General features: G+C 47.9%; 1 protein-coding gene across 1 annotated transcript in view; it reads right to left on the bottom strand.

The window, feature by feature from the left end:
* The window catches only part of LOC142284519 (myeloperoxidase-like), a 65,178-nt gene that overhangs the window by 32,065 nt on the left and 6,068 nt on the right, over positions 1 to 27,045 (bottom strand). Inside the window, exons 3-7 of the mRNA XM_075333201.1 lie at positions 26,868 to 26,961; positions 21,258 to 21,433; positions 16,729 to 16,849; positions 16,523 to 16,652; positions 16,164 to 16,370 (exon numbers count right to left, since the gene is read on the bottom strand). Coding sequence (XP_075189316.1) covers positions 16,164 to 16,370; positions 16,523 to 16,652; positions 16,729 to 16,849; positions 21,258 to 21,433; positions 26,868 to 26,961 — 728 coding nt within the window. The remainder of the gene's footprint in view (positions 1 to 16,163; positions 16,371 to 16,522; positions 16,653 to 16,728; positions 16,850 to 21,257; positions 21,434 to 26,867; positions 26,962 to 27,045) is intronic.

The raw sequence follows: 27,045 nt of genomic DNA, 5'->3' as shown, positions 1-27,045 counted from the left end.
TTTGTTATGCATAAATAGTATTTTATCTTTGACTATTTTATCTTGCAGTAAAGCAATCAGCTGAATAACCAAATGGCAAATGACATGCTTGATTTCTGATATAAAGTACATTTTGTACTTGTCTGAAAATAATGAGTTTTCTATTACACATTGTTCTGCATTTTTAACTTTAATGAAAACATTTGTTTAAACATTGTAATACTTTATCAAAACTGCAATGTCACAGTCATGACTACTAATCAGGAAATCAGAAGAATATCAAACTTAAAGGGAACCTGTCACGTGGAAAAATGCTATTAACTTGCAGATATGGGCTTAATCTGCAGGTTAATAGCATTCGGAACCTGCCCAACGCCTGCACATTAAGGCCATGTCCGCACATGTGCTTTTTTTCCTGAGTTTTGGCTGCATTTAAAACTGCACTGTGTCATTGATAAAATGCATGCGTTTTGCTTCCCCAGCAAAGTCTGAGAAGTCAGTAAATTACATCCGCACGTTGCTTTTTTTAGGCAGCGTTTTGTTTGTCAAATATTTGTCAAAATCGTTGCCTAAAAAAAAGCAGCATGTCACTTCAGACCGCGACACCAACAGAGCTGCGCGGTGAGAATGAACTTGGGTGAACCACCTCTGACAGCTGTGGGCCCCACACTACTGCCTGTGTCCTGGCACTTATGTGAGAGGTCCATTCTCATCGGGTGGCTCTGTCTCTGTCTGATGTTAGCTATGGTGCTGCTGTGCCAGAACAGGGATGTAGCAGAACCGAGTGGGACCGCACTGTCAAAAAAGCATCCAAAATGCATTCAAAACGCATTCAAAATGCATCCAAAATGCATGCGTTTTAGATACTTTTTTTTTTTGTCAAACGCAGTGTTTACAGTTCTCAAAACTGCAGTTTAGTTGTTAAGCCAGAAAGCAGACGTGCGGACGTAGCCTAAACCACGTTGCCGGAAGGAAAAGATCTTTAATCCTCCCAACAGTGTTCCAGTTTCAGCAATGGGGCGGCGCCAGTGCGGCTTCAGTTACCGCTCTGTGTATGGAGCGGCTACAGCTGCGTCCCCTGCACTATGGCCCCTTTCACACGTCAGTGATTCCGGTACGTTTGTGCTTTTTTTTTAAACGTACCAGAATCCCTGACATACGCAGACCCATTATAATGAATGGGTCTGCTCACACATCAGTGATTTTTCACTGCACGTGTCTCCGTGCGGCGTACCCGCGTGTGCATGATTGCTGCACGGAGACATGTCCATTTTTTTCTGGCATCACTGATGTCCCACGGACCACGCAGTGGTGTGGTCTGTGAAACACGTGCCAGAAAAAAACGTGCTTCTAAAATAAAAAACATTTTAACTCACCCGGCTTCAGCCGCGCTCTCTGCAACCCGTTCTCCCTGCTGCTTCTGAGCCGGCTGATTACTGTCGCGCATATTCATGATGCACGACACAGCCGACCCGGAAGCAGCTGCTGCGGGGGTCAGCACCGGCCGGATGCTGCACCGCGGGAGCGATCAGGACCATGGAGAGCGGGAGCCGGCGCAGGTGAGTTAATCTCTAAGTGCAATCACGGGCCACAGAGAACGGAGCCCGGATTGCACTTAGACAACCCACGTGTGCCGTGATTCACGGCACACGCAGGGACATGTGCGTGTTTTACCAGTGAACGTCTGTGTTTTTCACTGACGTGTGAAACGGGCCTGACTGTCAGCCGCTCAGCATTAGAACAAGCTGTCAGGTTTACATCCACCGCTCTCCATTAGAGATGAGCGAACCGGTCCCGGTTCGGCTCGAGGCGGTTCGCCGAACGGGGGGTCTGGCTCGAGTTCGGCTCGTCGAACGTTCGACGAACCGAACTCGAGCCCATAGGAAACAATGGCAGGCAATCACAAACACAGTAAAACACCTAGAAAACACCCTGAAAGGTGTCCAAAAGGTGACAAACAACTCACAACATAACACAAACACATGGGAAAGTGACAAGGACATATACTCATGTGAAAACAAAACAGCTGGACAAGGAAAAAGAGGGAGACACACAGATATATGAGTATATGCAAAGAAACATCGATTCCATTATTGTGCAACTTGAGCCCTGCTCATTTTAGGCTTCCAATCTGGATAAATTGCCTGAGCTCGCCACGTACGCCTTGAGGATCTTGTCGTGTCCTGCAGCCAGCGTTCTCTCGGAACCTGTCTTCAGTGCTGCTGGGGGTCTGCTGGCAGATAAGCACACGTGTCTGTCCACTGACAATGTGGACCTGGCTCTCAGAGGACTTTTCTTCCCCTGGGTCAGCCAGGGGAGGCGAAAGGCACGCGTATTTTTGAGAGTGCTTCATGCAAAGCATCTTTTTCTTTGTCAAAAGGGGGGCTCAACCGATGCCAGTCAAGTGGGGTGTGTGTGGCCCAGTTAGTGGCAACGAGGGAGACTGTGGTTGGAGTCCCCTCGCTGTGTCTCTAAAAGAACCAAGATGAACAAGTCATGGCTCTCAGAGGACTTTTCTTCCCCTGGGTCAGCCAGGGGACGGGAAAGGCACGCATATTTTTGAGAGTGCTTCATGCAAAGCATCTTTTTCTTTTTCAAAAGGGGGCTCAACCGATGCCAGTCAAGTGGGGTGTGTGTGGCCCAGTTAGTGGCAACGAGGGAGACTGTGGTTGGAGTCCCCTCGCTGTGTCTCTAAAAGAACCAAGATGAACAAGTCATGGCTCTCAGAGGACTTTTCTTCCCCTGGGTCAGCCAGGGGACGGGAAAGGCACGCGTATTTTTGAGAGTGCTTCATGCAAAGCATCTTTTTCTTTGTCAAAAGGGGGGGTCAACCGATGCCAGTCAAGTGGGGTGTGTGTGGCCCAGTTAGTGGCAACGAGGGAGACTGTGGTTGGAGTCCCCTCGCTGTGTCTCTAAAAGAACCAAGATGAACAAGTCATGGCTCTCAGAGGACTTTTCTTCCCCTGGGTCAGCCAGGGGACGGGAAAGGCACGCGTATTTTTGAGAGTGCTTCATGCAAAGCATCTTTTTCTTTTTCAAAAGGGGGCTCAACCGATGCCAGTCAAGTGGGGTGTGTGTGGCCCAGTTAGTGGCAACGAGGGAGACTGTGGTTGGAGTCCCCTCGCTGTGTCTCTAAAAGAACCAAGATGAACAAGTCATGGCTCTCAGAGGACTTTTCTTCCCCTGGGTCAGCCAGGGGACGGGAAAGGCACGCGTATTTTTGAGAGTGCTTCATGCAAAGCATCTTTTTCTTTTTCAAAAGGGGGCTCAACCGATGCCAGTCAAGTGGGGTGTGTGTGGCCCAGTTAGTGGCAACGAGGGAGACTGTGGTTGGAGTCCCCTCGCTGTGTCTCTAAAAGAACCAAGATGAACAAGTCATGGCTCTCAGAGGACTTTTCTTCCCCTGGGTCAGCCAGGGGACGGGAAAGGCACGCGTATTTTTGAGAGTGCTTCATGCAAAGCATCTTTTTCTTTGTCAAAAGGGGGGGTCAACCGATGCCAGTCAAGTGGGGTGTGTGTGGCCCAGTTAGTGGCAACGAGGGAGACTGTGGTTGGAGTCCCCTCGCTGTGTCTCTAAAAGAACCAAGATGAACAAGTCATGGCTCTCAGAGGACTTTTCTTCCCCTGGGTCAGCCAGGGGACGGGAAAGGCACGCGTATTTTTGAGAGTGCTTCATGCAAAGCATCTTTTTCTTTGTCAAAAGGGGGGGTCAACCGATGCCAGTCAAGTGGGGTGTGTGTGGCCCAGTTAGTGGCAACGAGGGAGACTGTGGTTGGAGTCCCCTCGCTGTGTCTCTAAAAGAACCAAGATGAACAAGTCATGGCTCTCAGAGGACTTTTCTTCCCCTGGGTCAGCCAGGGGACGGGAAAGGCACGCGTATTTTTGAGAGTGCTTCATGCAAAGCATCTTTTTCTTTGTCAAAAGGGGGGGTCAACCGATGCCAGTCAAGTGGGGTGTGTGTGGCCCAGTTAGTGGCAACGAGGGAGACTGTGGTTGGAGTCCCCTCGCTGTGTCTCTAAAAGAACCAAGATGAACAAGTCATGGCTCTCAGAGGACTTTTCTTCCCCTGGGTCAGCCAGGGGACGGGAAAGGCACGCGTATTTTTGAGAGTGCTTCATGCAAAGCATCTTTTTCTTTTTCAAAAGGGGGCTCAACCGATGCCAGTCAAGTGGGGTGTGTGTGGCCCAGTTAGTGGCAACGAGGGAGACTGTGGTTGGAGTCCCCTCGCTGTGTCTCTAAAAGAACCAAGATGAACAAGTCATGGCTCTCAGAGGACTTTTCTTCCCCTGGGTCAGCCAGGGGACGGGAAAGGCACGCGTATTTTTGAGAGTGCTTCATGCAAAGCATCTTTTTCTTTGTCAAAAGGGGGGGTCAACCGATGCCAGTCAAGTGGGGTGTGTGTGGCCCAGTTAGTGGCAACGAGGGAGACTGTGGTTGGAGTCCCCTCGCTGTGTCTCTAAAAGAACCAAGATGAACAAGTCATGGCTCTCAGAGGACTTTTCTTCCCCTGGGTCAGCCAGGGGACGGGAAAGGCACGCGTATTTTTGAGAGTGCTTCATGCAAAGCATCTTTTTCTTTTTCAAAAGGGGGCTCAACCGATGCCAGTCAAGTGGGGTGTGTGTGGCCCAGTTAGTGGCAACGAGGGAGACTGTGGTTGGAGTCCCCTCGCTGTGTTTTACATGCTTTTAGAAGGGCATGAAATGGCTTGGAGGTTGACTTTCATCATATGCAAACTGTTGGCTACCAAAATGCTGCCTTTCCAACAACTGTGGTTATAGGCAATGAGGAACATACTGATGAAGATGAGACGCAGATACCCGATTGGGATGACAACTTAAATATTCGGTCAGGGCAAGAAGAAACTCGGTCTGAGGGGTAGGGGAGTGCAAACACAACAATTGATGATTAAGTTCTAGATCACACCTACTGTCAACCCACAGTCAGACACTCGAGGAGGTCAACAGAGGCGGTGGAGGAGGATGCAACCGACGTCGAAGTAACCTGGCGCCTTCCTGGACACAGTCGGAGCACTGGTAGCACGTCTACAACTGCATCCTCAGCCACCACTCTGCCTCTGAGCATTATTCGGGGTGGATCAACAGGTCGCATGGCCTCTAAGCCTTGCCTAGCCAGGTCCTTTTTTGACATAGAAAAAGATCGCCCAAATTATGTGATCTGTAAAATTTGTCATGGTTCTCTTAGTAGAGGTCAAAACCTCAGCAGTTTGACAACTTCTTCCATGAATCGTCACATGAATAAATATCATATGGCCCGATGGGAAGCTCACCGTGCTGCAATGCGGCCTAGCGGAGCGAACCATCCACCGCCTGCCCCTTCCAGTGCATCCGCGCGCTCGTCATCTTCTAGGACTGTGGGGACAGCTGTCACACCTGTTTTTCCACCCACAACTTCCACCACTGTAACCGCAACAGGCAGTTTGCTTGGTAGGTCGTCAGTTGGTTTGGAAGGGGAAACAAGTGAGTGTGTACAGCTCTCTCAGACATCGATAGCACCAACTTTGGATGAAGGCAACATCATGTCTCCGCCTGCACTTTCCTCACAAAGCTGCATTTTTCCAGGGACACCCGACTCAACACCGTCTACACACAGCAGCCAGATCTCTGTCCCTCAGATGTGGTCAAATAAAAGGCCACTTCCTGCGACCCATGACAAAGCGAAGAGGTTGACTCTATCCCTCTGTAAGCTGTTGACTACAGAAATGCTGCCTTTCCGCCTAGTGGACACACAGGATTTTACAGACCTTATGTCTGTCGCTGTGCCCCAGTACCAGATGCCCAATCACCACTGCTTCTCCAAGAAAAGCATGCCCGCGCTACACCGGCATGTCGCACACAACATCACCACTTCCTTGAGAAAATCTGTGTGCGACAGGGTGCATTTCAACACAGATACTTGGACCAGTAAGCATAGACAGGGTCATTACATGTCACTGACTGGGCACTGGCAAACTATGGTGAGAGATGGAGAAGGGTCTGCTGTACAAGTCTTGCCGTCCCCACGAGTTGTTTCAATCCTTGTTCTGTATGTAGAAGTTAATACACTGCTTCTGCCTCTTCAACCTCGTGTGGGTCCTCTACCTTTGCGCAAACCCTGTGTGGTCAGGCCACCCTTCCTTGCAACTGCGCACAAGGACTACCACACACCTCCTTACTATGCTGGCAGCAGAGCTCAATGCCATCAGGCGGTCAAAGTTTTACTTTGAAATGTATGGGAAATGTGAGTCACACCGCTATTACAGAGAATAGTAGTCAGGCAGGGTCAAAACATTAATTGAGGAACAGGAACAGAATGGGACGGCCAGGACTTAATCAGAAAACAAGCAGAGGTGAAATGCGTATCGGCCAACAAGGTACATAAACAGCAAGCAGGAAAAGTAGTCAGGTAACAAGCACACAAAATCATAAAACTGAACTGGGGGTAAAATTAACCAGAGGTTCATAGCTATGTCTGGCAGTGGTCTGCAGACAGGATGGGCATAAAAAAGGGTGTGGTGTCTTCCCATTGGTTGTAGCTGAATGATGGTATTTCATCTGTGAGATACCCACCAGCTACATTCAGCCAGAGATTCTGCATCTGTCAAGGTAATGCAGCCCAGTGGGTGAGCATAACCTGCGTCCACCTGCGCCGCTGGCATCGACTACTCTCCCATCATCAGCACTATTCATGAAAGGAACACGTTGTCACCTGGCGACCGGAGTACAAATTGACGGAGCGGACTCCGTTGGTGACTTAACAGGCGTGTGCGGCAATGATGCAAACCTGGCTGCGGGCCATCCTCAGGGCAATGTGACACACGTGCCTTTTATGGCTCACGTGTTGATCCGAATTCTCCAGCAATTTTTAAAACACCATCACGGCCTACATGGCCTTGTGCAGCGGGCACGCTCGCTATGTGCTCACTTCCATCGTGCGCACACAGCAGCTCAACAACTTTCATCACTCCGGAAGTCTTAGGGTCTGGCAGTTAAACGCCGGAAATGCGATGTTCCGACACGCAGGAATTGGAATCTGCACATGTTGCAGCGTGTGTGGCAGCACCGCAGAGCCCTGCTGAAATACGGTAAGACATATAGCCTGGGATAAGTTGATCCAGAGGTGGTGCAGATCACGCTGCTGGAGTGGTGTCAGATCAAGGACCTATGCACCCTGCTACACAGTTTTGAAATGTCGACGAAGATGTTTAGCACTGGCAATGTCATTCTCAGCGTGACAATTCTGGTCATCTACATGATGGAGCACACTGTAATTATTATTCGGAGTCAGGTGTTGGGACAAGAGGAAGGGGAGGAAGTACAGGAGGAGTCATATGCGGAAGGGATAACAAGATCTACGAGGTCCAGATGGTCAGCGGCACCTATGCGGCAGTCATGGTGAGGGAGAGGGATTAACAAGGGCGCATAGTATCAGCAAAAAGTGTTGATGAAAGTGCAGGAGCCCATGAAGAAATGGAGGACGAACTGGCGATGGGCATGGAAGACTCAGCAGATGAGTGAGAGCTTGCTCACATTTCGGTTGTGCGAGGTTGTGGGTAGAGGGCAGAGGAAGGATGCACGATTCTCACCTCTCTGCCACCAACACACCAAGGACTTGGTCCTCCTGGATGCACAAGACACATGAGCGCCTTCTTGCTGCACTACCTACATGACCCTCGGATTGTATGAATTTGAAGTAATCCTGAATACTGGGTTGCCACACTGTTAGATCCCCGGTACAAGACAAAATTTGGCGAACTAATTCCTGCCATAGAAATAGACGCACGTATACAGGAGTATCTGCAGAATGTGGTACGCAATCTTAGATCTACTTTTCCACTAAACACCAGTGCTGCACAGAGTGAATCTCAACACTTTGTCATGGATAGGAGGAAATGGTCTTTTACTTGTCCACATCGGAGGGACCGAGGGATGGCTGCTGTGCTGAGATGGCGTTGAGTACGGTGTCCCTGCACAGTTGCACTTTTGGTCATATCCCAAAATGAGTTGAAAAAGGACAGATGCTGTTGGAAAGGGGAACAGGTGTGTTGGAAAGGGGAAAAAAATTTTGGTCCGTGGATTTGGTGGTTAAACAACTGTAACATTTGCTGAAGAAACAACATCTGTTACAGTGGGACTGGCAGATTTGGATAAAGTGGTATATAATCTGTGACCGCTATATAACAAAAATTAATAAGAAAAGAAAGAGAAAGGTATATATCACCTTCAGCAGTCAGTGTCCACCGTGCTCCCAGTTGGAAAAGGAGAGGTTGGCAACTTGAAGGTTTGGTGGAGGATACAGAGCTGTGTGGCTATGAAACTAATAGTAGCCTGAACCGAGTTAGACGCCATTCGGATCTGGAGACTGTGAGCCCTGTTAGCGTCACAGGGTCCACATGCCCACCCAGCCCAGGAACTCCCTGTTAACAACACAGGGGCCATTGAGTACGCTGACCGTGTGCGTAGGGGCCACACCTGTGGACAGCAGGCGCATCAGCAGCAGCAGGCCTGTTAATGCCACTGGGCTGCACAAGCAGGACTGTTAGGACAGGAGCTGGTCTTAACCGTTCTGCGTTACCAACTGTGGTGGTGGCCTGCATCCACCACCCTATCCCTGCCTACCTCTGGCCTAAAGCCGCAATGGGTTCAACACATGGAGGTGTGCTCTTTCGGAGCATAATAGAAGACTGCGCACCTCCTTGTTGGCTCCAGCCCCTTTTATAACCTGGGTCCGCCCCAAACCAGGGTGAACCACAATGCACCTCCTGGAGACAAAAGCAGAGTGACACGTCATGAGTGGCATAACTAGCGTCCTATTTGGAAACGCAACTTCAATGATGACCTCATGGCTGCCATGACCCAAACACCTCACCAGTCATCGTCTGACCATCAATAATGCGGTGACAAGTCATAGGTGTGGGCCTCTGCAAGCCATTTGGGAGGACACCTGATGCCCTGTGGTCTATATGGGACCCCCACATCAGGGCCAGGGCCAAAGAGTTCATTACCGGACCTAGTCTCTGATGCAGGAAGTGCCTGAGCATGCTCAGTAGCATGAAATACAGTCTCTGAAAAAAGACTATCAGCTTTAGCATGGTGTCTAGGCACAAAACAGGACTTAGACCCGGCACAGAATGCAAGCACCTGTGCAAAGAGGCTTTTCACACTTAGTGTGGGAGCATGCGCTGTATCCCGAAATGAAGACTTAGCGTCAGGAATGGCACAGTCAGGCTGAGCATACTCACTAGGCGAAACACTGTAATTATGCTGCAGCTGGGGTACATCGGCACACGCATGCGCACTAGCTGCCTCTCCACACTTAGACGTGGAGGGGAAATTTGTCTTGGAGATGCTGTCTATGAACAGAAGGAAAAGCTAAAGGAAGCCTGACTTTCTATCCCTCCGAATTATGAAATGCAGCAATGAATTCCATGAGTTTGCTATAACATTAGCGTAGCTAAATGTGCATGAGGGTGTGATGTAGAGGTGCTAGAAATAGCTTGTCACCAGTGGGGCACTAATGGAATACAACAGCCAGTTCTATGATGCCACAAAATGGCAGTATTTTGTGCTATCATTATAGCTTATTAAAAACAGAGCACGAGGTTGTCATGCAGAGGTGCTGCACATAGATTTGCAGTAGTGTGAATAGACAAAAGTACAATAGCCACGTTTAGGATACAACTAGGTACAGTGAGTGTTTGCTAGTATAATGGCTGAGTTTAAAAAAGTTTGAGTGTGCAATGCAGGCAGACGTGCTGCAAATAACGTTCCAATACTGTGAATAGACAAAAGTACAATAGCCACGTTTAGGATACAACTAGGTACACTGAGTGTTTGCTACTATAAATGGCTGAGTTTAAAAAAGTTTGAGTGTGCAATGCAGGCAGACGTGCTGCAAATAACGTTCCAATACTGTGAATTGACAAAAGTACAATAGCCACGTTTAGGATACAACTAGGTACAGTGAGTGTTTGCTAGTATAATGGCTGAGTTTAAAAAAGTTTGAGTGTGCAATGCAGGCAGACGTGCTGCAAATAACGTTCCAATACTGTGAATTGACAAAAGTACAATAGCCACGTTTAGGATACAACTAGGTACAGTGAGTGTTTGCTAGTATAATGGCTGAGTTTAAAAAAGTTTGAGTGTGCAATGCAGGCAGACGTGCTGCAAATAACGTTCCAATACTGTGAATTGACAAAAGTACAATAGCCACGTTTAGGATACAACTAGGTACAGTGAGTGTTTGCTAGTATAATGGCTGAGTTTAAAAAAGTTTGAGTGTGCAATGCAGGCAGACGTGCTGCAAATAACGTTCCAATACTGTGAATAGACAAAAGTACAATAGCCACGTTTAGGATACAACTAGGTACACTGAGTGTTTGCTACTATAAATGGCTGAGTTTAAAAAAGTTTGAGTGTGCAATGCAGGCAGACGTGCTGCAAATAACGTTCCAATACTGTGAATTGACAAAAGTACAATAGCCACGTTTAGGATACAACTAGGTACACTGAGTGTTTGCTACTATAAATGGCTGAGTTTAAAAAAGTTTGAGTGTGCAATGCAGGCAGACGTGCTGCAAATAACGTTCCAATACTGTGAATTGACAAAAGTACAATAGCCACGTTTAGGATACAACTAGGTACAGTGAGTGTTTGCTAGTATAATGGCTGAGTTTAAAAAAGTTAGAGTGTGCAATGCAGGCAGACGTGCTGCAAATAACGTTCCAATACTGTGAATAGACAAAAGTACAATAGCCACGTTTAGGATACAACTAGGTACAGTGAGTGTTTGCTAGTATAAATGGCTGAGTTTAAAAAAGTTAGAGTGTGCAATGCAGGCAGACGTGCTGCAAATATCGTTCCAATACTGTGAATAGACAAAAGTACAATAGCCACGTTTAGGATACAACTAGGTACACTGAGTGTTTGCTAGTATAATGGCTTAGTAACAATGAGTTGTAGTGTGCAATGCAGGCAGACGTGCTCTGCAAATGTCTTTGCACTAGTGGGACTATAGCAAAGTCCAATAGCCACGTTTAGGATGCCACTAGGTACACTGAGTGTTTGCTAGTAAAATTGCTTAGTTTAAAAAAGTTGGAGTGTGCAATGCAGGCAGATGTGCTCTGCTAATATCTTTGCACTAGTGGGACTATAGCAAAGTCCAATAGCCACGTATAGGATGCCACTAGGTACACTGAGTGTTTGCTAGTATAATGGCTTAGTTAAAATGAGTTTGAGTGTGCAATGCAGGCAGACGCGCTATGCAAATGTCTTTGCACTAGTGGGACTATAGCAAAGTCCAATAGCCACGTATAGGATGCCACTAGGTACACTGAGTGTTTGCTAGTATAATGGCTTGGTTTTAATGAGTTGGAGTGTGCAATGCAGGCAGACGCGCTCTGCAAATGTCTTTGCACTAGTGGGACTATAGCAAAGTCCAATAGCCACGTATAGGATGCCACTAGGTACACTGAGTGTTTGCTAGTATAATGGCTTGGTTAGAATGAGTTGTAGTGTGCAATGCAGGCAGATGTGCTCTGCTAATGTCTTTGCACTAGTGGGACTATAGCAAAGTCCAATAGCCACGTATAGGATGCCACTAGGTACACTGAGTGTTTGCTAGTATAATGGCTTAGTTAAAATGAGTTTGAGTGTGCAATGCAGGCAGACGCGCTATGCAAATGTCTTTGCACTAGTGGGACTATAGCAAAGTCCAATAGCCACGTATAGGATGCCACTAGGTACACTGAGTGTTTGCTAGTATAATGGCTTGGTTAGAATGAGTTGTAGTGTGCAATGCAGGCAGATGTGCTCTGCTAATGTCTTTGCACTAGTGGGACTATAGCAAAGTCCAATAGCCACGTATAGGATGCCACTAGGTACACTGAGTGTTTGCTAGTATAATGGCTTAGTTAAAATGAGTTTGAGTGTGCAATGCCGGCAGACGCGCTATGCAAATGTCTTTGCACTAGTGGGACTATAGCAAAGTCCAATAGCCACGTATAGGATGCCACTAGGTACACTGAGTGTTTGCTAGTATAATGGCTTGGTTTTAATGAGTTGGAGTGTGCAATGCAGGCAGACGCGCTCTGCAAATGTCTTTGCACTAGTGGGACTATAGCAAAGTCCAATAGCCACGTATAGGATGCCACTAGGTACACTGAGTGTTTGCTAGTATAATGGCTTGGTTAGAATGAGTTGTAGTGTGCAATGCAGGCAGACGCGCTCTGCAAATGTCTTTGCACTAGTGGGACTATAGCAAAGTCCAATAGCCACGTATAGGATGCCACTAGGTACACTGAGTGTTTGCTAGTATAATGGCTTGGTTAGAATGAGTTGTAGTGTGCAATGCAGGCAGACGCGCTCTGCAAATGTCTTTGCACTAGTGGGACTATAGCAAAGTCCAATAGCCACGTATAGGATGCCACTAGGTACACTGAGTGTTTGCTAGTATAATGGCTTAGTTATCAGTTGGAGTGTGCAGAGGACAAGAGGGTACAGTGGCAGGATTGTGGTGCTCTGGGTAGAGGAATGGAAGCCTGCCTTTCTATTCCCTCCTAATGGTGAAATGCAGGTAGGAAATCCCTGACCTGGGCTACACAGACGCTGTTGCTGTTTGCAGGACCTGTCACCTATGGCTCTCTGACCCTGCCGGTTGGAGCCCTTAAAAGGACTGCTATAAAGTGCTCTCCCTATGCTGTCTAACGCTGTGTATGCAGCGCATACAGCTGTATCGGCTATAGGACTCAGGAAGACGGAGCTGCGACAGTGATGTCTGACACCAAAGACGCAGAAGGCAGATAATGGCGTCCGTGAAGAAAATGTCCGGTTTTATAATGCAGGGACATGTGACATGCAGATCCTATCACACATGCCGTTGCTTCTCTGGCTCAAAGTCCACTTAGCTGTGTGTGTGTCTGGGATTGGCTGACATGCTGGCCCGCCCCACAAGACGCGCGCGCTTAGGGAAGGAAGACAAGAAAAAAAAAAAAAAAAAAATGGCGATCGCCATTATAGAAACAGCAGTGATCTGAAGGCGCTGTTCACGCACACTATACACTGAAATGTGATAATAGTTTGATTCACAGAGTGACTTACACTATTACAGCAGAAACCAAGCTATGATTTAGCTGTTTTTTGGCTGCTAGAACCGTTCTCGAACGTTTCTAGAACTACCGAGCTTTTGCAAAAAGCTCGAGTTCTAGTTCGATCTAGAACATGCCCCAAAATCACTCGAGCCGCGAACTGGAGAACCACGAACCACGAACCGCGCTCAACTCTACTCTCCATACACAGAGTGGTAACAGAACTGGTGCTGTTCCATGACTGAAATCGGAATGCTGCCAGGAGGATTAAAGATCTTTTCATCCCAGCAGCGGAGTTTAATGTGCTGGCATCTGGCAGGTTCAGAATGCTATTAACCTGCAGATTAGCCCCATATCTGCAACCGAGTACCCCACAACCCTGAGGCATCACACCTACTAAGAGATACGGTGCTGCCAGAGATTTCTGGAGGCAGCTTACTCCAATCTCCCCTTTGAAAGTACATGAATGCTTGGCCACACTGAGTTAAAAGTGTATGGAAGAGTCAGGAGAGATTTTCTACACAAAGATTTAAGACGTGAGCTCCTTTGCCTTCTAGCCCTTTCAAGTTCGAGGGACTATAATTAACTACAAATGTCCCCAAGTTTTGGTAACTTGTGAACCACAGTGAGTTGTGCCTTATGGTTGAAAATAGAGACTCAAGGGTGCTTTACATGCTGCAACATCGCTAGCGATCTCGTTAGCAATGTGACACGCCAGATCGCAGATGCGACCGGCGCTAAAAAAAACCCGACTTATGTGCGATATCGCCAGATCGTTTCTGCGATCTGGCGTGTCACATCGCTAAAGAGATCGCTAGCGATGTCGCAGCATATAAAGCACCCTTTATTCAGGCCGGGGTCACATGAGCGTTGATTCTCTCATGAGAGAGAATTAGACTGATTATGTTAATGACACACGGATCAAACTCTAATCCAAGTCTGATCTGAGTTTAATCCGAGTGTCAGTTTATGGTGATCCGATTCTGACATGAATGAATCATAGCAGACTTTTAGGAGATGATGAAGAACATAATTCCTCCATCTTCTCCATTCTGTGAGTTTATCATCCAAGTGCAGTCCAATGATTTCCATGAGAATCCGTGTGGCGCCCTGGACAAGCCAGGTCGTCACAGGTACTGCAACAACACACCCCACACCCCGAGATAGGCACATCAGCCACACACAAATCCTTGTTGCCTCCCTCCAGGGGCTGATGTCCACAGCAGGTGGGGTGGAGCCAGGCGGTTGGCCTTACCCACTGAGGAGTTCACAGTCCTGGAGGCAGGAAAAGGAAAGAGCCTGAGTTTAGACAGTGATAGTAGAGGAGCAGACTGACCGTGTCCGGGTACGTGGCCCGGGCACAGAGAGCAAGGTTGGCAGACGGTGGTGGCCGTCTGCAGGAGAGGCCGATTGACGCAGAACCGTAGGACCGGGGACGGGCGGTGGCCCGCCGGTACCGAACCGGGGAGCGAAGAGAAGCCAGCACAAACCGGCAGGGCCTGCGGACCCCGACCAGGCTTGGAGTCGCCGTTAAACAGGTCAAATCCGTTAGCGACTGGAACCTCCGGGGTTTCCTAGCAGCAAAGACCCGATTGAAGGCAACCGTCCAAACAGAGAAAGGGAAATACAGCGACCGCCACAGCTAGAGTTCCCAGGGCCAGAGACTGCGGGCAAAAGGGGCTCCTCCGGCACCTATCTAAGCTGGGTAGCGGGTTACCGGTGGGAAGCCATCGGGACCGAAGATACACAACAGGTGCAGGGAAAGGCAGCCACCACCAACCGTCCGGGAGTAACCACAGCAGTCAGCTGTGGGACCCGTCCATCCAGTCGTTTGTTTTACCGGAGACTCTGTATCCCTTCTTGGCTGATTGAGTACCACCGTGCCATCTGGCACCGCGCTGCCCCCGCGACCCTGCACCTCGCCAACCCTGCCTCCCCGACACCTCACCGGGCCCCGGGACCACCAAAAACCCCCTACCCACGGAGGGGAGAGAAACATCTCGGCTGCTCCCCGTCATCGCTCCCGGGATCCCCGTCCAGAGCAGCGGTGTTGTCCCAACCTCACCACAAACCGTGGGTGGCATCACGGACCAACTCCCCAAACCCAAACTACCCCCTTTAACTCACGGGCAAGGAGCGCCGCTCGAGTCCCCGGATCCGGCCCACCGCTCGAGCCACCGAGCACCAGCAGCAGCGCCGGACCCGAGCGTGGTGAGCGCAGCGCCCTCCCCGCCCGCGACAATCAGCATGAGGCAAAAATTCTGATTGGCACAGTTCAATAGTATAACATTGGTCCAGGTGATATCTGATAAAACATCGGATTACACTTGTCCGATGTATACGCTTATGTGAGCGAGCCCTAAATGTTGTACTTGACCCTCTCAGTAGTCATCTCTACAATGGCACAGTAGCTCAAAAGAGAAAAGTTATACATGCAATACCAAAGAAAATTAACCAAAATGGCACTGTATGAGATGAAAGACACTATGTAATACTGACAGTATGGAAGTAATATTGCACAGATGGGACAAACGGGGCACAGTATATATCTGATGGGAGACAACTGAAAAGAGCTAGAAAATGAAATAGCAGCTACAGAAAAATTTGGTCTACAGCAGAGAAGGTGTTTAAAGCAGTTGTTCACCCATATCCATTATTGGCCACATCGATATTATGTTAAGAAACAATGTTTCTCTGAAATACCTTGTGTTGCCACTTCTGCCTCTTCCCCATTGCATGAGCCCTGGACTCTGTGACCTCGGGGATCTGGTGATGTCTTGTCAACTTCCTACTCACCTGACATATCCGTGGCCAGCCCTAGTCTCCCTGATTGACTGGGTGAAACGCCACCCACATCCCAGTCACTCACGGAGACTGCGGCCAGACCCAGGGGTCATGGAGCCCGGAAGGTCACGCAAAGGGGGTGACTGTACCACAATAGCGTCACTGACAGGCACTATTGGCAACATAAGGAATTTGAGAGAAACATTCTTTCTCAACATATCGATATGGCCAATAATGAAAAGGGGTGAATCACCCCTTTAATAAGAGCTGGTTCACTGTTCTATCAGATGATATAGCTTTTCCAAAGTGTGTGTCTTACCCTAAGTGGAAAACAAGGGGGTTCTCTTTCACAGCTAAGATCACAATTTATGCCTTCAAGGAAAGTTGACCTTGCTGGAGTCTCGGGAGACAGATCAAGATCATGGTCTGTCCATTGTCCCCACTGCATGAAGAGCAGACATCGACCACTGTCCAGGGTGATATTTTCAGTAGGGAATCTGACAATTTCATTGGATACTTGACGAGCCTAGTTAAAAATAAGATGTGTTAGCATGAACCATTAAGTTTTCGGTTTGGCATATTGCACACTGCAAGTAACAAAGGTTTTGGTCCGGACATCTGGTTTGTTCATATTAACTATTGAAACATTGTAACAGAAAGAATCACTTTTTTTCTTACCAAGGGCAGAGGGAATCCATTAATTCTACGATTTTCAGTCCAACCACGAGGAAGTGACATTCCATCCTCATACTGAGTCGGTAGTAATCGAGTAAATCCAGTGTTGGATGCCCCAAGAGTGAGATCTCGCCTGCAACCATACAATGAGACAATCATTCAATTACTCTTCTTGACAACTTCAAATGGCAGAACATTGGAGAGCTCACCTGTTATTGCACTCGCCAGTAATGGTGCGGTATTGACTGTTCTGACAAGCTTTTGGAAGGTGTTGAGATGTGCAGCCTGATATCTTATAAATTGTATCCATCTGTTTCTTTGTTAGTAAATCTAAAAAACAAGGTAACAATACAAAATTTAAATTAACCCCTTCAAGACTAGGCATATTTTGGTCTTTAGGACTGTAGGACCTATTGTGCTGCAGCTTTCTCATAGTTGATAGAGCTCCTATGAGATCTGCAGGATTTCTGGGATAAGCGTCTCTTTAATAATTCTATTTTGGGGTACATGTAACTTACTGATTAGCTTTTGTTATCTATTCTGGGGGAATAAAAAAAAATAGCATTTCTACCATTGACCTTGTCCTGTTCTTCACCATTGGGACATAAATAATGTGTTTTTATTTGATGGATCTGTAGACTTACTAAAATATCCAATATATTTTTTATATATATCTATACCTGATGTGTATGCTGATGAAACAGCTTCTGTGCCCGGGTCATCAACCCGAGATAACTGTACTCCCACTTGTAGGAAGGTAATAAAATGTATTTAACGTCCAACGTTTTGTTTTTTTTTAAACCCATGGCAGTTTTTGAACCAATCATGTTGCAGTAAAATCAGGAGGGGATTTAAAGGGAACCAGTCAGCAGAAATTGAGCTTTAAACCTAAAAGTTTCCCTTTCTGCAGCTCGTGGGCTGCATTCTAGCAATGTTCCTATACTTTTTGTGCCCCCTTTTAAACCAAATTAAATACTTTATAAAGTCATACAGCTAGGTGAGAGAATCCTACACACTCGCATAGCACTTGCACAGCACTCCCATGTAATACGGATGCTAGGTGAGAAAAAAACGCACTCACATGACAAACACAAGACCATACGCATTACACTCTTCCCACTTTTCTGGATGCGTATCGGACTGATTATTTGTACGCAAGTGGAACCGTACCCATACACTGAATGTGTGTGAAACTATCGAGTCTCCAAAATTAGGAAAAAACATTTTTTAACAGAAACAGCACAATTTCTGTCCAGTGACAGTATCTGGTAGTGCAGCTAATATCATTTCAGTGAATAAGGCCGGAGTCACACTTATGATTGACTTGCACGTAACGCACGCGAGTCTTGCATGCATTACCCGGCACCACCTGCTGTTCTCCTGACAGGAGCGAGTCGGTTGAATGTATTTCTACACTACTGACCCATTCCTGTACTGAGAGCTGCGGGCCGTGCCGGGTGATGCGATGTGAGACTCGCGCGTGTTACTCGTAAAGCGGGCTTTACACGCTGCGACATCGCTAGCAATTGTTAGCGATGTCGAGCACGATAGCACCCGCCCCCGTCGCACATGCGATATCTGGTGATTGCTGCCGTAGCGAACATTATCGCTACGGCAGCTTCACACGCACATACCTGGTCGACGACGTCGCTGTGACTGCCGAACTATCCCTTCTTCAAGGGGGAGGTGCATTCGGCATCACGGCGATGTCACTAAGCGGCCGCCCAATCAAAGCAGAGGGGCAGAGATGAGCGGGACATAACATCCCGCCCACCTCCTTCCTTCCGCATTGCCGGTGGACGCAGGTATGTGGTACTGCAGGAACGGCAAACAACATCGTACCAACAGCAGTAACGACATTATGGAATGGAGCGACGTGTCACCGATCAACGATTTTTGACGTTTTTGTGATCGTTGATCGTCGCTCCTAGGGTTTAAACACTGCGATGTCAGTAATGGCGCCAGATGTGCGTCACTAACAACGTGATCCCAATGATATATTGTTACCGATGTCGCAACGTGTAAAGCCCGCTTAAGTGTGACTCTGGCCTAAAACTAAGCTACAAAACAAGTAAAATGTTAAGGTTGAAAATCAATGACCATTTCTCTCGAAAAGTGAATGTATAAGGCCATGTGCACACACTGAGTATTTGGCGAGTTTTTTACCTCAGTAGCTGTAGCCAAAACCACGAGTGGAACAATCAGAGGAAATGTATAATAGAAACTCGGCACCACTTCTAGATTTTTCACCCACTCCTGGTTTTGGCTACAAATACTGAGGTAAAAAAACTCTCCAAATACTGAATGTGTTCACATGGCCTAACACAAAACCAAGAGTGGGTGATAAATACAGAAGTGGAGCCATGTTTCTATTATACATTTCCTCTAATTGTCCTCTGATACTTGTAGCGCCCCTAAACCCATCAGAGCACAACAAGGTACTGCATCTTGTCAAAGATGCAGGGCCTACCCCCAGGGACCTGGAAGAGCAGTGCCGGTAACAGCAAAACACATTAAAATCCCAGTTTTCCACATCCACCGACTCGTGACAGACTAGAGTGGACCCATTGGATTGCTACCCAGGGTTGGAGCCAATCCAGTCCACTAGACGACAACCAGGTGGGAGGGGACGGACATGGCACACCCCTGGACTAGTCAGGTGGTCACAGGGTACTGTACGCTCTTTACTCTTAGTTCAGGACTCAACCCCACATGGTTCTGGGTTCCCAACTTGCAGTACTGCCTCCATCAGCATCCAAAATCCCAACAACACCTCACACCACACCCTGTCAGACACACCAGTGGGCTGCTGAGCTGGAATAGGGCCGCCCACCTAGGGGTTAAGCAGACTGTGGGAGGGAAGCAGAGGAGAGTAGTGTCAGCTTTCAGAGAGAGAAAGGAGCTGAAGGAGCAGCTCCTAGGGAGCTGAGAGTCGGAAGTAGCCCTCGAGTAGTGAGGAGCTGGGGGAGTTTGTGGCTCCCTGGGTGTTTGAGGTTGGGTCGCAGACGGTGGTCTGGGCCCGGAGGAGTCGGAGACCCGGTCGCGGGATATTGGGACTGGGTGCCTGGACCTAGTCTTGGAGGACGATCAGCAGCTCGAGTTCAATAGCCGGTCCGGGACTGAAAGCACAGCGTGGTACTGCACCCTAGGTCGGGGAGTAGTTTCAGGCAACCCGGCAATTAACCTGCAGAGGATAGTGACTTTATGGACTGTCCCCAAGAAGCTCAGAGACCAGGGGCACTAGCGCAACGAGGGGGATAGGGCTTTCAAACCCAAGCAGCCAACAGAAATCCCATGCGTGAGCCCTTGAGAGCACAGCTCCTTTATCCAAAAGGAGGGAGCGGGGCCCAGACAGCTTTATGCCTACGGGCCACACAAACACTTTACAATTTGTGCACAGAGGCAGGCTCCAGACCACCAGGCAGTACTACAGGGGACGGATACCCGGACGGGCTTCCCCAAGAGGGCAGCGGCACTCAGAGACTTGGTTCACCTTGTTGTCAGTGTCTTCTTTCAGCTGCATCATCACCAAAGTTGCCTTAGTGAGTACATGATCCTCCCCTGCTTCCAGCTGGCCTTGCGCACCCTCGCTCCACCATCTCACAGAGTCCAGGGGTCACCCTGGAGGGAACGTTATCTGGCTGCCCCACTCCATCTCCCCCGGGTACTCCCATCGGTAGCGGCGGTACTCCCTTACCGCGAACCACGGGTGGCGTCACAAACTCTTATCCCCTGTAAATATCCTCCTTTTCGGATTTGAGAGGCCGCAAGCCCCCGGGTCTGGAGACCCTCTAGCCACAGCAGCAGACCCCGGACCCGAGCAGTTCGACTGCTGCAGGGGCAGTACAGACAGCTAGACAGTTAGTAAGTGGAAGTGAGAGAGAACGGACGTGGCTGCACTGACACGGGACTGTGACGGTGACCTAAGGGCCCAGGCTTGTGGTTGCCGGTGGAGTATGGCAAAGTACTCCCAGAACCATAGTACCGACAGGTTACAGAGCCCTAGGTTAGACAAATGCTCCAAGCAGACCTGATAAAATCTGTACAGTGAGGGGACATTCCAGGACCTCACTTACCTTATAAGTCCGGGGGCACAAACAGTAACGGGAAAACCAGGGACCGGAACGGAACACTGACCCTACAGGGTTCACACTGCCCGCCGTACGGACCAGAGACTGAGAGACAAACAGGAAGGGACCCCCAGACGCTCCAAGCCACAGGGTCCTAACAACTTGAGGGAGGTGCAGGGGAAAGAAGCCACCAGGTCATCAACCCGCCACTGGGACTAAGGGAACCAGAGGTGAACACCAGCCTTCCTACGGTTACCAGATACCATCCACTGTTAGTAAAGAGAACCAGTTATACAGCAACCCCTTGTGTGGCCTACCTTCTGTCCGCCCCTATCTACATCACCTACCCCCCTGGGGCCCCGGCCCTACTTGCGGAGGGCCCAACATCCAGGCTGCACGACATAAACTTTATTAAACATTCCCCTGTATATAACCTTTTTTAAAACGACCCTGAGGGTCACGGAACCGGGCAACGGACACCCAGTGACACATCCCAGTAGTACACCGCCCGGGACCGAGTACCCCATAGCCCTGGGGCGGGACATACTCACAGTGTGCACGAGGCCTAAGATGCATTACTATAAGCGAGAAGCAGGCAAATATAGTATAATAAAAAAATAGTAAACCCTCAGTTGGATGTGTAACTCATTAATAGTGGATCTGCATACCTGAAATATTGAAAGGACGGTCATAAAAGTATTTGACTTTTCCTTCCAGAAGTTGTAGGGTGGTGCCCATGTAATCAGCAGCTCGTATGGCATTTCTGCTTCCCGCAACAGGTTGCTTGAAATAAGCCATGAGGTCACGAGCGTCAACATCCTTCTTTTTTAAGCGTTCTTTCAAACTGAGTAATAGAATAAGATGTTAGCTTCTCCAACTTACTCTGTACTTAATGGGATTAATAAAAATTTGATTAACAGCTTAAAAAGTAATAAAATAATAATATAAACAATACCTGCATACCAAATCCCTGCCACTCCAGTGTCCAATACCAGTACATCCATTCACTAAGCTCAATGGTCACATATTGTACATGGAAATGTCAGGGGCATGATGGATGTTATCACTGCAGGACTGACTATAACCACTGGAGAGGCATTGATGATGCAATGTGTTATAGCGTATTTATTTAATCAACTTACTACGTTTCCAGTTGTTAGGAGTGTATTAAAAATCCCAGAAAAACCTCTAAAATCAAAGGTCTATTTTTTAAGTATTCATTTAGAAATAATCAATACTAAGTTAAAAAAAACTTATATATTTTGGAGACAGCTTCAGAGCTTTGTTTTCTTGATACAGAACTCCAAATACCCAGTATAGCTTTAGCATTACATGTGTTGGAATATACAACAGCTACAGACTTATGCTGAGAACCATGTTGAGCAGACAGCACATGGGGCCTATATAGCTTGTTCTTATATGTGTGGTTCCTGATGGAACTGAAGTGCTGCAGCCCATTGATAGCAACAGATCGGCTGCAGCTCTCACGTCACATAAACACAGCACTAAGAGTGAATAAGTGGCGGTGATCTGGGAGATAAGTATTCTGTCTTTCAATTTTACTAAGTACAGTAAAGACATTGAAAGTTATTTGTTCAGTAATGTTCATTGAACTCAATAATAGGAGATTATGCAGGCTTTAATTCCTTTTCCTGATTAAAGTATCTTTATCAGTACATATGGCTCTCAAATCTCTCTCCATTAGTGAATGACTAATTAATGAGAAGCTTCCAACTTTAATACTTAAATGGAACCTGTTATGTGAGATATAGGGTTAATCAGCATGTTAATAATGTTATGTAGGTAAATGACCGCTGAAGTGGGGCACCCAGGAGAAAATTACCTTTTTTTCTCATTGGAGTCACCGGCTTCAGTCATGCAGACTATACTGTGTGAGTGGGGTGTAAGCATTGTGACGCCCTGGGCAAGCCAGGGGTCACAGGTCACAACACCACCACACCCTACACCCCAGTTAGGAACACCAAGGCTAACCTAAAATCCTTGTTGCCTTCCTCCAGGGGCTGATGTTCACACCAGGGGGTGGGCCAGGCGGTTGGCTCCACCCACCGAGGAGTTCACAGCCCCGGAGGCGGGTAAACCAGGCAGTCAAGCTAGGGAAGTGAAGGAGTAAACAGTGAAGTGGTAGAGGAGCTTGTAAGAGGAGTTAAAGAGGAAGACTAAGTGAGAGTAGTGACAGAAAAAGGAACAGTTAAGCAAGCCTGAAGTTGGTCCGGGTGTGTGCCCCGGACAGTGACAGCAAGGTCAGCAGACGGCGGTGATAGTCTGCAGGGGGACTGCTCGGAGGTTGCTGGAAGGACCGCGGACGGGTGGTGACCCGGCGGTCTGGAGCAGTATACGAAGAACAGTCAGCACCAGGGCAGGGGCCTTTCGGATCCCGGCAAGGCTAGGAGTCGCCATAATTTGCCAAATCCGTCAGTGAAGGGGACGTCTGTCTCCTAACAACCAAGTCCCGATTGAAGGCAACAGTCCAACCGCAACGGAGAGACACCGCCACCGCCAGGGCACCAGTTTCTCAGGGCCAGCGCCTGCGGGCAAAGTAGGGCTCCTCCGGCCCATATCCAAGCCGGGGAGCGGGTTACCGGTGGGAACCCATCGCAACCATTATCATCATAGGTGCAGGACAGAGGGACCGTCACCGTCACCTACTGGGGAAAGCAAGTGCAGCCATCTGTGGGAACCATCCTTCCAGCCGTGTGTTTTACCGAGAACTGTGTCATCGTCTCAGGCTGAGTGAGTACCACAGTGCCGCAAGGCACAGCGCTGCCCCGCGTCCCTGCGCCCACCAAGCCCTGCATCACCCACCTCATCACTGGGCCCCGGGATCACCAACCCCTACCCACGGAGGGGCAACACAACAACTGGCTGCTCCATACCATTCTTCCCGGGATCCCCATACAGAGCAGCGGTGGTGTCAACAAATCACCACAACCGTGGATGGCGTCACGGACAATAAACAATCCCCATACCCAAAAACCCCTTTTCACTCACGGGCGAGGAGCGCCGCTCGAGTCCCCAGGATCCGGCCCGTCGCTCGAGCCACCGAGCAGCGGCAGGCCGCAGCAGCCGGACCCGAGCAGTGGGAGAGCGCGGCGTCCCCTCCTCCGCCCCGACAGCATGACCTGCCACTATGACTGACAGCTCCCTCTGCAGTGCATCATTCCTGAGCTGGCTGTCAGTCAAAGAGCCTTGTGTGATTATAACCGGCTTATAACCGGTTTTGAGCCAAGACACCAGCTGGTCCAGCATGTCTGAATGACTAAAACCCTGCAGCTCCAGGTAGAAATAAAGTTATTTTTTTCTTAGTAGCTGCACTTTTAGTACAGTGGCCGAGCACCTTCAAAATGCTATTAACTTGCAGATTATCCCTATACCTGGATGTTAATAGAATTATCGGACTTGACATGTTCCCTTTAAGCTGCCATAACATACTTATTACTCCCAATAATGCAAATGATTTCACAATCATTGTCGTTTAGACCATTGTTGGTTTGTAGTACTAGAAATAGGGTCCCTTGTAGCAGTCACCATTTACATTATTTTCTCTCAAATTATAATAATCAATTTAAAAGGCATTGTGACTTTAAGGATTGTGCATGTTTTGTGCATCTTTGCAGTGATGGCTATCAGGGCCACTATCAGGGCATTACTGCCCTTATGGGTGTATGGGCCTCATAGAGCAGAAGCTAAGAAGAGGGCCTAGACTGGGTGAGAGCTCTCCTCACTCCTGCTCTGCACAGATCAGGAGAGGAAGATGTTGGGACCTGAATCCAGGCTTCAGGAGCTGAGCAACTGAAGAACCTTCTTCACTAAAAATTTCAAGACCTTTTACATCATGTGACTGATCATGTGCCTGTTCACATGACTGGAAAAGTGAATTGGAAGGTCCTGCAGCTACTCAACTGCTGCAGCCTCCATGCAGGTCCGAGTAGCTCCTCTCCTACTCTGTACCAATCAGGAACTGCAAGATGCAGTAATGTACACTGTGTGTAAGTAAATATGCCTGTTGCAGAGCTGTGAGTGTCTATATATGCAAGTAGTGTGTATGTAGCAGATCTGTGTGTGTCTATATGTGCACGTAGTGTGCATGTAACAGAGCTGTGTGTGCCTATATATGCAAGTAGTGAGGATGTAGCAGAGTTGTGTATGTCTACATGTGCATGTATTGTGCATGTTGTAGAGCTGTGTGTGTCTATATGTGCATGTAGCAGTGCTGTGTATGTCTATATGTGCATGTAGCAATAGTGCAGCAGGATTTGTCTTATATATATATATATATATATATATAAATATATATATATATATACACATATATACTTATACACAGCCAGCAGTATCCTCTGTATCATGTATATACACAGCCAGCAACCTGTGTCCTCTATATAATATTATATTATATGTAATATATATATATATATATATATATATATATATATATGTCAGTGTAGAGCCCCTGAAGCCATCAGGAGCTACAAGGTACTACATCCTGTCAAAGATTCAGGGCCTACCCCCAGGTACCCAGAAGACCAGTGGCAGTAACAGCAAAACATTCAAATTAATCCCTGTTTTTCCCCATTCTGAAAGACTGGTGACAGGCTAGGGTTGGATCCAGTGGATGGCCACCTAGGGGTGGAACCGATCCAGTCCACTAGACGACAACCAGGGAGGAGGAGTCAGACAGTCAGTAAGTGGAAGTGAGGAGATGGATGTAACTGCATTGACAGGAGAGTGTAATGGTGACCTGAGAGCTCAGGTGGTTGGCTGCCGGTGGAGTACTCCCGAAACCATAGCACCAACGGGGTACAGAATCCTAGGTCAGGCGAACGCTCCAGGCAGACCTGAAAAAATCTGCACAGTGAGGGGATCATCCAGGACCTCACTGACCGTAAAATTCAGGACACAGCAGCAACGGGAGAACCGGGGAACAGGACAAGAGAAACCGACCCCACGGGGTTCAAGCTACCTGTTATACAGACTAAGACTGTGAGACTACCAGGAGGGGACCCCCAGACGCTCCAAGCCACGGGGACCCACCAAACAGAGACAGGTACCGGGGACAGAAGCCAGCAGGTTACCACACGGGCACTGGGACTAAGGGGACCAGAAGTCAAGACCAGCCTTCCCAATAATGCTGGGAGTAAAGAAACCAGTTACACTGCAATCCCTTGTGTGGCCTACCTTCTTTCCACGCCCAACAGCATCGTCTATTCCCTGGGGCCTGACCCTACTTGCAGAGGGCCCAACATCCAGGCTGCCATCAACACCAGCCCCAGTAGTGAGAACTGTGCAGCGGCGGATCCCCTAAATAGCCAAAACCCGCAAGTGGCATCACGACAAAAACTTTCATTTCATCTCCCCTGTAAATACTCCCTCTTTTAAAAGCGACCGCAGGGTCACGAACCGGGCAACGGACACCTAGTGATATCTCCTCAGTAATACATCGCCCGGGACCGAGTACCCCATAGCCCATCAGCAGCCTGTATCCTAATTATATATATATATATATATATATATATATATATATATATATATATATATAATTTATCTTTTTTAAAGCTGTCAAAATGACAATTGTGCTGCATAGCGAAGCCAAACAGCGGTTAATGTGTGATTGGGGAGGATGGTTTGCAAAAGTGGAGTTTTTACAAAAGTGGTATGGGACTGGGGAAAGTTTAACACTAGAACTACTGGACTCGTGACACCTATATAGAAATACATAGTGCAAAGTAGTCAAAATGACTACCTCAGTAGTTCTAGTGTTAAGGGGTGAAGGCGGAGCTTGGATGGAGCCTGGGCAAAGTCTCAAGGTGACCCGAAAATGTTGCCAGTATGGGGCCCTGATATTCCTAGTGGCACACCTAATGGCTATTAGGGAGGACCCTGTCCTAAATAATAAATGTCAGCCAGGGTGGGCATTATAAGTGCACAGTGTCATTATAGTGCAGCTTCATCATTTGTGTTTGCTAATGGGTTGTTATGATGCAATGTCAATGTGGGGCAGTGTAAATGCATGAGATTGCACACAAAACAGACAAGAAATAGCAGAACACAAACTCACAAAGTGATCAAACAACTGCACAGGGACACAGTTTACATCACAGCTGCATCGTGAGATAATTAACATAAATCACATAAATAAATTCCTATCACCTAACATCCTGTGATATTTTGTACATTTTTATGCCGTCTTTTATGACTGCAGTATCATCATCAAATATTACTCAATTACTTGTAAAACCTCAGCTTCAGTGAATGCTTACACTTGGCGGGTGTTTTTATAGGCGGTATCTACCAGGTGTTTTGCTTCCTTTGCACAACTTTCTATAAATTCATTATTCAGTTCCTCAATTCCATCTGAAAACAAAAAAAAAAATTAAAACCACAAGACGTACAGATGATTCTTTAATGGAAATGAAAAGACGTTATAAATGCAATATG

Source organism: Anomaloglossus baeobatrachus, chromosome 2 (assembly GCF_048569485.1).
Source record: "Anomaloglossus baeobatrachus isolate aAnoBae1 chromosome 2, aAnoBae1.hap1, whole genome shotgun sequence".
NCBI lineage: Eukaryota > Metazoa > Chordata > Amphibia > Anura > Aromobatidae > Anomaloglossus > Anomaloglossus baeobatrachus.
This window is presented reverse-complemented; position numbering and strand designations above follow the sequence as displayed.